The 11,834-nt window shown below is 37.5% G+C and overlaps 1 protein-coding gene across 1 annotated transcript in view; it reads right to left on the bottom strand.

Moving 5' to 3' along the window:
* Window positions 1-8,681, bottom strand: part of LOC107733184 (N-lysine methyltransferase SMYD2-A-like) — a 16,879-nt gene extending 8,198 nt beyond the window's left edge. The window contains exons 1-3 of the mRNA XM_016544732.1: window positions 8,284-8,681; window positions 6,732-6,795; window positions 944-1,054 (exon numbers count right to left, since the gene is read on the bottom strand). Of these exons, the coding sequence (XP_016400218.1) occupies window positions 944-1,054; window positions 6,732-6,795; window positions 8,284-8,456 (348 nt within the window). The 5' untranslated portion in view covers window positions 8,457-8,681. The remainder of the gene's footprint in view (window positions 1-943; window positions 1,055-6,731; window positions 6,796-8,283) is intronic.
* Window positions 8,682-11,834: the final 3,153 nt, after the last annotated feature.

The following is an 11,834-nucleotide window of genomic DNA, read 5'->3' as shown; positions in this document are numbered from 1 at the left end:
TAGACTACAATGCCGTCTGTTCTGACTCACAGACTGTAAGTACGTTTTCATATTTAAAGGATTTGCCACTGACAATTCAAACACGAGTTTTGAGCAGTGTAGAGTAGCGCTTGTTGTTTGTCGTTTCTCCAATCACAAATGCAGACATGGTTTTATGTTTACGCGACAATGCAACGCAACGCGTAAAAAGACCGTACAAGTAATTATAATCAGTATGTCCCCACTGGATGCAACAAATGCCTAGTTTGTAATGGGTTTTATTGGTTTTGTCTAGTCACACACACGGCATCACAGTATGGTAAGGGGCGTAACATTTCCGTCACACGCTTGAGGTATTCGGCCACAACGCACTGGATAGCTGGCCAATCAGAGCACACCTTGCTTTTCAGACCGATGAGCTTTGTAAAAATCGACGCGTTTCAGAAAGGCGGGGCATAGAGGAGAAACAATAATGTACAGTATGTGGAAAATAATGTGTTTTTTGAACCTTAAACCGCATAAACACATTTCATTACACCAAATACACAAAATAATGTTCTTTTTTAGCAACATCATATGACCATCATATGACCCCCTTAAAATAAAAATGGAAAAATATTAATTAATACTTTAACAGTATATAAGTAATACTAAAATAACTCTGCTTTAGAGTGTTTGGCATTCATGGAATCAAAGTATTATGTTACAATTAACTGAACACGTCACATGATGTGGCACTTTGTGACAGTTCACACAATTTTTTTTAACACAATTTAATTTTGGATACAATTGTCTTTCATTGTATGGGCATAAGCAGTATTAAATATTCTTCAAAATATCATCTATTGTGGACAACAACAAAAAAATAAGGTCATGTTATTTTTTATTTTTTTGGGTGAACTTTCCCATTAAAGCTGAAAACAAAGAGTCATACCGTCATACCAAAAAAGCAGGTCGTCCTCACCTGTTTGAGAATTATTCTGGCGACCAGTCGCACGGTTTCTGATGGACACCAGTTTTCTCCATGTGCGCACATGGCTGAGCACTCCAGCTTGTGCATGGGCCAGTCTCCTCTCTGAGGGAAGTACAAGGACATGGTTTATTTTCACACAAATTTGAAACGTATAGCATATTTTAGTATTGCATTGGCAGATCATAACATATACTCCAACAAACAACATAACACACTCAGAGCGCAATAAAACCCAGCATGATGGGTCACAGCTCTTCTTTTTGAGATGATATGCTTTTGATATAACTGATCGCATGTCAGCTCACTTCAGTTTGATGAGTCATGCTTTCAAATTGAACAGAGCCTCAAGGCGATTACAAGAATTCCTGAGAGATAAGATTTTGAATTAGTCTCGAGCTGCCTCACAGGCTACTGGGCAATGAATAAACTAAATCCTGTGTTCTGGCGAGCAAACAGAAACTGATCCCTAATGCGTTCGAGATGGATTGTCATAGCAACAGCGCAGCCAGAACGCCTTCCAGCTCAATTTAGGAATAGAGCAACAACCAAGTCCCTTAAAATAAACAGGCTACTCAGACTTGCTCCATGATCACTGCTTAAACTATATTGGTTTGCTGTTCTTTTTTTGGCTTCTGCTTTTTATATTTAAATGGACAACAGGGTGTAAATTTTTTCTGCAATAAAATACTTTTTCTTTGCCAGAGAGAACCATTTGTAGCTTCCTTTCCAAGGAGTGTTAACACTCTGGTGCTATCAATACATTTTTCTGTTTATTTGAACGCTATGGTCAGACATGTCAAAATCAATGGTGTGATTTTGGGGTGAGACTTGTAAGTCATTTAAGCAGAGAATGGTGCAAGATAGTTAGGGTGACAAAACTCTTTTCTCCTTGGCGAAGCTGATGATAACAATTGAATAATAGTTCAATCTATTCAATCTATCAAATTAAGTTCTTGTGAAGTGAAAAGCTGCGTGTTTGTTAGAAACAAATCCATCAAGGTGTTTTAACTTTAAACCATTGCCTCGGCCAAAAAAAGTCTAATAATGCTTCCTCCAGTGAAAAAGTCCATACACTGTTGTCTTCTCGCATCAAAATCCACTGATATATTTGTTTAGAGCTGTTTTTGACTGTTTTTGCTTGTAAACAGTGTTTGATCAGTGTTTGTGCATATTTCTCTCCTGATTCAGATGAGATAACTTTTTCACTGGAGAAAGTAACATTATGGATAGAGGACTATATTAGCTGAAAGTAACAGTTAGAAGTTAAAATGTTTTAATGATGGATTTGTTTATTTCAAAGTTATTCACTTCACAAGACGTTAATTGATGGACTGAGTCGTGTGGATTATTGAGATTAAATTTTCAGCAAATTTTCATTTTTGGACATATAATGCTCATCTATGTAATTTTGCAATTCAGTTCAGACAGAAAAACAAAGACCAATGAAGGGACAAGCCTGAACAGAAAAACCAAACAGCCATGTGATGATGGATAAGCTGATTCTAATGCCACAACTTGTACGACGCACAAAAACAGCAGGGACGAGACAGAAGGGCCTTGTGGTAGAGTGCAAATGGATTATTGATGATCTTTATTTTCAGTGCTGGATTTTCGACTCTGCTTGGCGCTCAGCAGCAAAGATCAATTACAGAGCTGTCACTCTGGCTGTGGTCTCCATAGAGCACTATCCCTGTTGCTCATCCTGGAGGAACTCATGAATGAGGAAATGAGTCAAATGTGCTGTTTTATACAACGTTTATGAGATAAAATAAATATTTTAAAGCCTTTCAGAAAGGAAAAAGTCAATATATGAATTGTTGCATTGATGGGAGATGCACTACTGCTCAAAAGTTTGAAAGTCTCTTATGCTCAACACTATTATTTATTTGATAAAAAACCCCCAGTAAAAACAGTAATATTATGAAATATTACTACAATTTGAAATGACTGTTTTCTATGTTAATATATTTTAAAATGAACATATTTCAAATATTATTGCCACATATACAGTGGGTATAGAAAAGAATCACTCCCCTTTAAAATAATCACATTTTGTTGCTTTGCAGCCTGAAATGAAGACGGACACAGTTTTTGTTTTATCCAGCTGTATTTACTCAGTGCAACTTATAAAATCCAAGTGAAAGATAAAACACCAACATGTCAGAAAAAATTAATAAATAAAAAAACAATCACTGAGCTGGAAAACGGATCACCCCTCTCCTAAAAATTACTTGTAAACTCAATCAGGTGTAGCTAATCACCTTCTCAATGGCACTCAAATCCATTTGACTTTCAACTGTGATCAGCTGTGGTCATTTTGATTGGCTCAGCATGAAAAGAGCTTTCCTGGAGCATTTCAGTCCTTGGTAGTGCAACTGAAGCAAACAATCAACTATGGGTGGCAAGGCACTGTCGAAAGATCTCCGGGATAAAGTTGTGGACAGGCACAAGTCAGGAGATGGATACAAAAAAATGAAAAAAGGCTTTATCGATGTCTAGAAGCACATTGAATTCGAAGTGGAAGGTATTTGGTACAACACAGACCCTCCCTGGATCAGGACGTCGCTCCAAACTGGATGAAAGAGCCAGGAAGAAACTGGTCAGAGAGACGACCAAGAGGCCTACAGCAACTCTGAAGCAGTTGCAGGAATTTATGACAAAGAGTGGCCATATGGCGCTTTTCCACTGCGTGGTACGGTACGGCACGGCTCGGTTTGCGTTTCCACTACAGTTTAGTACCTCTTTAGAGTGGGCTGGATTATTCACATGTCGTTAGTTGCGCCGCCTATACTGCCGCGACTCCTGAAAAACTTTTCATTCCAAGTCGCCCCATCAAGCTCTCGCTGGATCCGCTCCTCTGCTATCAAGGAGAGGAACGTCTGTACTTCCTCAACGGACCACGAAACAGCAATTTTTTGGATGTTAAAAAAGGTGCGCTCGTTCAAAACAGTTGCGTTCTGATCCTTTGCTGGCTGTGCTGATTTAAATCTAGCGGTTCTGTTGTGTTTGTCGCAAGTTCAGTGACGCAGGTAGTGACTATTCTCTCCGGCCAATCAGTGATCAGCAGAGTTTACATGTCACATTTTGGTAACGGTACGGTTCACTTGGAACCTCAACCGAGGTGGTACTAAAAAAAAGTACCAGCTACTGTACCCAGTGGAAAACCCCCCAAAAGTGAACCGTACTGAATCGTACCGTGCCGTACCATGCAATGGAAAAGCGCCAATAGTGTGCATGTGACCACAATATTTCAAATTCTCCACAAATGTGGCTTGTATGGGAAAAAAGCCACTCCTCAAGAAAGGCCACATGCAGTCACAACTGAGCTTTGCCAAAACACTGTCTGAAGATTCTGAGGCAGATGAGACTAAAATTTAATTATTTGGCCTCAACACCAAATAATATGTCTGGTGGCAAATAATACGTCTGGTGGAAATCCAATACAGCTCACTATCCAAATAACAGAATTCCTACAGTAAAGCATGGAGGTGGTAATATCCTGTTATGGGGGTGTTTCTCTGCAGCAGGGACTGGAGCAATTGTCAGAATAGAAGGAAAAATGGATGGGGCAAAATACTGTCAATTTCTTGAGGAAAATCTATAGTACATCGATGACGCGTCGGTGTCTATTAAATTATTCATGAGACTGAGTGTTCTTATCCTATGAGAAGACAGCTTCGCTTAATCACAACAGCATGTGTTGATTTGCTATGACAGACGTTTTAGAGTCTGTGAGATGACATCGCGCACAATAACTGAGAGAAACGTTCATGGATCGAAGAAGAGTGTTTGTTTTTGCTTTGTAATAAGAGTTCGGCACAAACGCGATTCATTCACTTGGTGAGCAGTACCGTTTTTACAGCTCTGTGACACAACCAGTCAAAAGGCTTATATAAACGCCACAGAATAAGCCTTAAAAGTTCTCAGAGGTGCAACAGCCGTTCATAGATGCAGAGTGCAAATGGATGTGCATTTATTTGTGTTTTTAACTCGATGGGAGCGAAATGAAACTGTCAGAATGCTAAGCTGTGTGTGTGTTGTCGGTCTCCCTTCTTCCGCTCTGCACCACGCCCACTTTTTTAGCATTTTTTAAACTGTGGTGAGAACTAACCAGTGCTGAAACGGGGGGTTTCATGACCCTTTAACAACGGAATCACCGTCAGCACCGTCTATCGCGGCAAGCCTACCTTCCAACATGACAATGATCCAAAGCACACGGCAAATCTGACCACACAGTGGTTGAAGGAGAGAAAGGTGAATGTCCTTGCAGGGCCTAGTCAGAGCCCAGACTTAAGCCCCTTTGAAAATCTGTGGAATGACTTGAAGACTGCAGACTATGTTGTCTAAATCAAACCATATAAACGATTTACTTTCAACAAAAATTATTACATGTATATAAAACTATAGGATAATTGGTTTTGAGAAAGGATGGATCAAAATTGGTCTTAAATACTGTATGCAGCAAAGAGTGGTGGAGGTCCAGCTGATTTTGAGCTGCTAACACAAAGGTTGCAATGTGTGATTCCAGGTGAAGAGAGTCCATTATCAATGCAGTTCATTCTGAGACTCTGACTTAGTGCTGGGCGGTATGACCAAAAATTTATATCACGGTATTTTTCAAAATTATACCGGTTTCACGGTACAAGACGGTATTTTTTTTTTCATGCATGACCGGGTGTTAACCATATTTTCTACTGATTGAGAGAGGAAATACTGCAGTATATTGACTTAGAATGCCCTATTTTACTGTCATAATGAGTGAATTTGTCAAAAAATACCACACTAAATAGTGACTAAACACTATTTAGTGTGGTCACTAACCAGGAGTCACTCTCATTTATAATCGCGGCATCTTCTGATAAAATCAACATGCATCTACACTAAAGAGCGGCTATGCAGTTGTTTTGGCTATATTACTTTTTTGTCTCATGCAGCGCACTGCCTGCGTCTGAGTAACAAACTAATGGTTAGAACAAACAAAAAAGTGCATGTGATATTAACAGACGAACTACGCTCATATTTATAATTCCAAACTGAGCCGTACCGTGCCGAGTCGTACCACGCAGTGGAAAAGCGCCATTAGTAACACATACAGCTGTTCCCTCACCACAGTGCAACACCCCTTTCAAACAGTGTTGCGTTCCGAACGTTGTTTAAGTGACATATACCGTTATTGCGGTATTTTCAAAATTCATATCATAACAAAAATAAAAACCGGAATTCGGTATGAACCGGTATACCGCCCAGCACTACTCTGACTCATACACAGGAAATCACTTCAGCTATCCTTGCTCCAGTGGGACCATCCTCACAATTAGAGCACTGTAGTGTAAGTACTAAGCATAGGGAAAAAGCTCTGATATATGCTGAGAGAGCAAAATTAACTTTATAGAATAGATCATTATGGCCGTGGCTTCTGATTGGTCAATACAGAGTTCCAATGTTACATTCCATGATATAGTAACAGCTTTGACCAGTTCACTATATCACTACATAGCATCCATAGCAGATCATTATTCATGTTGCAAAACAAGGGTTTCCCCCCCTTTTTTTGAGCTTGACAGCCTGGTTACTACTGTATGGCATGGAAAAGAGCGGCTTGAAGATTCTTCAAAAAACATCTCTTTTTGTGTTCCACAGTATATGAACAAGTAAATAATTACAGAATTTTCATTTCTGAGTGAACTATTTCTGTAATACAGACCATGGAGCAAATCCACACAGAGACTATGATTTAATTTCCTTCAACAACCCATTAAAATCACAAACACAGACTTACCTGACACTCTACATTGCAGTAATAGGCCTGTTTACATTTTCCACACTTTGACAGCCCTTCTCTCCTGTGAAGGGAATAACAAAGTTTAATTGATCAGATGATTCTCAATTTACCCTTCAGCATGCCACTATTTCCATCTATGTTGAAGGGAATTCACCCAAAAATGAAAATTCTGTCATCATTTATTCACCCTAAATACTTTTATTCTATACAATAAAATTTCCATACAATAAAAAGTGAAGAACATTGAGATATTTCTCAAAATAACTTATTTTATGTGCCACAGCAGAAAGTAAGTCATGCAGTTTTTAGACGGTGAGTAAATGGTGGCAGAATATTCATTTTAGCTAAACTATCCTTTATAGGCTTGGATTAAATGACTTGATTAATATGAATGTCTTTATGAACATCTTGAAGCATCAATGTTTTGGTAGTATGGACTTTCAGTGAAGGAACAGAAATCTCTCAGGATTTATTAAAAGTATCTCATTTGTGTTTCGAAGATGAATGAAAGCCTTAGGCATGACATTTTTGGGTGTGCTATCCCTTTGAAGTCGCAATCATAGACTGTATAAAAACAGGTCGCAATGAACTGGAAGCAGCACCAGATCCGAGTGTAACAGATAAAAAAAAAAAAAGTAGAGTGGGAATTTGGTTCTTTGCATCGGTTGTTGACTGGATTTTGAGATGTAGGCAGAGCTTAAGCAGACTAAATGATTAGAGAAGTCCTGCTTAGGTCACCAGAAAATCAAGTTACAACATTTTGATTAAAAATTACAAAATTAAAAATATGCATGGTTGAATTGTTCACAATAAGATCTATACCATTATTTAAAAAATATATATATACAGTGAAATTTTATTTCATACCAAATTTAACATTTCTTGTTCCATGGAAGAAAGTCATACTTCGCCTTCAGTGTAACAATACGAAGGTTGCAAAAATTATAATTGCCAAATTCACTGTTGTCAACTGATTCTAAACTTCACAGTATTTCTGTTGTACCTCAGATCGTCACAGGCTGTAATGATATGTACCAATCACAACAAAAGCTTTCATTAAAGTGCAGAATATAGTAATTTATATAGTCTGAATTGAAATTGGCTTATTTTAGAGATATATTGTCATTGCATGTTGTGGATTTATCTAGTCTAGAAGTCTATCACACAGATCTCCAGTCAAATTTACTGATTGACTGCCTGGAGAGACTTCACTGAACATGATCCACAGCACTCACTGGCCGTTTTGGATGTGCATACTAAGTGGGGGTCACCCTACCCAGTGCATGACCCAGCAGCATTTAAACAGTGCAAACAGAAAGCATGTGCCAGCCATCTTTAATAGAGATCAGCCCCGAATTGAATGCAGATTACCTTCCTGTCAAACATGTCATTATCAACACAAATTTGATTATGAACTATTATAAAAGTTAATAAATATTATTATTACGATGCTTTGCGTGCATGCACTGTCATGTGAACATGCCATGAGGACTTAGACTCGTGCACAAAGACACAAAGTGTCAGACGTGGACTAATAAGGAGCGCTGACCTGGTAAAGCAGCATTCGCAGTGTCCGCCTCTCTCGCTCACTGTCAGCACGTAAGCATACGCCGGACAGGCGAACACTAGATCACCAACTTTGAAATGCTTTGTGGCTCTGAGTCCCCGGCCTTTACCGGGGCTCAGAAACCTTTCGGTACCCTCAATTCCTTCGGTTTTCATCGCTCTTGACCTGCTGCTCGCGTGTCACACTTCCTTGCTCTAGTCAGAAAGCGGCGTCACGATCTCAGTCGGTTGTGTTAATGACTGTAGCAAGTGTAGTCACAGCACTGCCACACCACATGTTCAGCGAAAAGACTCCGAACAACGAGCTGCACCAGCAGACAGGCGGCTTAGGGCAGTGCCACACACGCCCAGCGGTCCTAAAGCCCGTCCGTGAGCAGCAAGCGTCCGCCTCCCACCTCGTTATTTGGCCTCGCGGCGCCATCTCGTGGTCATCAGGCGGAAGTGAGTCTTGGCACTTGTGAAATAATCCGATATATCTCCTAAAATTTCTCCAAATGGCTTTGTCAGAAAGCAAAGGCTGTCAAACCATAGAACATATTTGTGTAATTAATGTACTTAATTAATAGCTACACAGCATATTTAGTTGGAAACCAAAACATGAGTAACAAATATTTAGAGATGTTTAGAAAACGACATATATGAAAGTTTGATTTTCTTCCATTATTATTTTTATTTACAGAGAAGTCGTAATATCAATAATATCTGAACGTCTGTTTTATTATATTAATAATTCTTGCACCGTATCATTATTATTATTATTATAGGCCAACATTTCATTTTTCAGTCAGTGTGTAGCCTAATGTGTGGCATTGGCAAGAAACTAAATAAAGAAAAAAAACAAAAAACAAAAAAACAAATCATGCTTATAACCTCACAGGATTGTGGGACATCATAGACAGTGAATGATACACCGTGATGCAAATCCGACATAGTTTGATGTTACGGAAATTAATTGGGACGCGCCTTCCTATACCTTTAAAAGCAATATTTGTTGGATGCAGCCCGTGAGTGTTGATGTGAAACACATGCAAACACCTACGACTCTGATAAATGACCAGGTGCGCTTTTTTTCTATTGTAGGCTACTTTAAGCTCGTTTTAGAAAAGACACTTGTATACACTCTTAACGTGATTATATGATGTAGTAATAAGTAGGCTACTAATAAGTGATAATTGTAATAAGTGCTAATTTCGCTCTCTCTATTTTCATATAAACGTATTTGGTGCTGTCTTTCATCTCAGTTATCAACTGTAGTTAAAATAAGATCTGAGGACTTAGAGGACCTTAAATTATTAACTTTATAATGTCTGACATATAAAATAATACATTTACATTTAGTCATTTAGCAGACGCTTTTATCCAAAGTGACTTACAAATGAGGACAATAGAAGAACAGAAACAGAACAGAAAAAAAAGTTTGCATATGTTTTGTATCATATTGGCTTTTATGGCCCATATAGTATGATATACTTAAATTATAGTGCTCACACTTGAGGAAAAAACAGTACAACAGACTACATAAAATTAATATAATTTTCAGTTGTCACTATTATCTCAGAATAATATGTCTTATAGTAGGATGATATCTAAATGTTTAGTTTTATGATCAAAGCTCTGTAGTTTTTATTGTGGGTGACAAAACATATAATGCAATGCAATACAATGCTGATTAATATATAAATAAATGTTCATCAAAAGCCTGTTTTGTCATATTTGATACATACATTTGAACACAATTTTTCAAATAAATGATGAATGACCAATCAAGTAAACCTAAATTGCTTCAGTCCAATAAATGTTCATCTTGAAATATCAATAATATCAATATAAAAGTTATTCTTAAGTTTACTTTATAAAAATCTTTAAATATTTCACAGCAAAAAGACAAAACCTGAAGGTAGATATTTTTTGAATTATTCTAAAAGGCCTTTTACTTGCTAAAAGAGTATGAACTATCAGCCAGAAGGCAGAAAGCATGTAGTAGATGTAGGGATGCACGATATCATTTTTTCAGAACCGATCCGATCCAATACCAAAAATTCTGAGTATTGGCCGGCCGATACTGATACGATACTAGCACAGTATTTATTCATTTATTTATTTATTTTAAATCAATGTAGAATTTCTATATCTCTGTGTGTTGACCTGATCATCATTGTTTTGTGTGTTAAACACAATCTACTAAATATAGACAACTTAAGTATACGGAAAAATAACAAAATAAAAAATATATAATCATAAACGATGACAAAAATACTATTATAAACTGAGTTAGTGGATAATTCAGCAGCAAAAGTTACTCTAGAAAAATGATGAGTGCACAATAATTTTATCAAATCTAAACGTTAGTGAAAAAAACATTATTTAGTGGGGAGCAAATTAAAGTGAATAAGTGTAGGACTAAATCTGGTAAAATATTACACATGGCTGTTTGTATTGTTGTAAAATACATTAATGAAAAACAAGTAAATATATTTATATATAAATATATACTATGAAATTAAAAGACATTTCTTTTAAATGTATAGCACAATACTGCGGCAGCAACATATGACAGATAGAACAAAACAAGAAAGGCTATTAACAATCTTTCATTGTGCAAAAGTATTGTAAAATGAAAGGCTCCAATACAGAGTGTCACAAAACGCTTATGCACATCCCTTGCGCACAATGATTTGCTTGAAGCAACATGGAAACGTTATGGTGCTTTATAATGTTTTTGTGCTTTTCGTGCAGCTTAACAATAACACAGAATAGTATACGCACAGTATCGGATTTGGATCGATCTAGTCTGACCGATAACCGATCCAGCAGAAAATGGCAGTTTTGTAGCCGATACCGATACTGAGTAGGCTATCGGATCTGTGCATCCCTAAGTAGATTGTGTACAACAATAAATTTTTTGGCAAAGTCTCGATGATGTTAATAATTTAGAGGCCTTAGAAATTCATTTATAAAATACGATACAGTAGCCTTTGTAGGTTTAATATTACTGAATTGTTGCAGTGTGGTGTTGCTGGCCAGTTTCGGACGTTTGAAACTGACAGTTTTTTTCTTTGCAGTTTTAAGGTATTTATAGAACTGTCTTTCTTTTTCCTTACAGTATAGACAAACACAGACAAAGAAGTATGCTGTTTCCCTCACAGTTGTTCATAATACACAGTGGCTCTTTGCTGTCTGCTTCCATCTGCTGACTGAACAGTGCACTGCATGCTGAAACATGCTCTCCAATACCTCCATCTGCTGGTAAGAGCGAGTTATACACAATGAGACAACAATTTATTGCTCCAATACTCTGGCCACACTGGGATTGTAGTTTTCTCATGTCCTGGATATTGTACTTAATAATTATCCCACATCAGAGGAAAATTATGTAATTATGTTTTCCAAATGATGTTTTCCAGTATCGATCTGAATATATTTTGGCAAAGAATTGCATGTGGAGAAAATTATTCCAATAATAATGAGGAAAAGGAGCCAAATGGTCAATACATGAATGACAAACAAAAACTAACCACCGCATCAATTAGGTAT

Source organism: Sinocyclocheilus rhinocerous, unplaced genomic scaffold (genome assembly GCF_001515625.1).
Source record: "Sinocyclocheilus rhinocerous isolate Xijiao unplaced genomic scaffold, SAMN03320098_v1.1 scaffold8, whole genome shotgun sequence".
NCBI lineage: Eukaryota > Metazoa > Chordata > Actinopteri > Cypriniformes > Cyprinidae > Sinocyclocheilus > Sinocyclocheilus rhinocerous.
The sequence above is the reverse complement of the archived record's forward strand: the minus strand, read 5'-3'. Positions and strand labels throughout refer to the sequence as shown.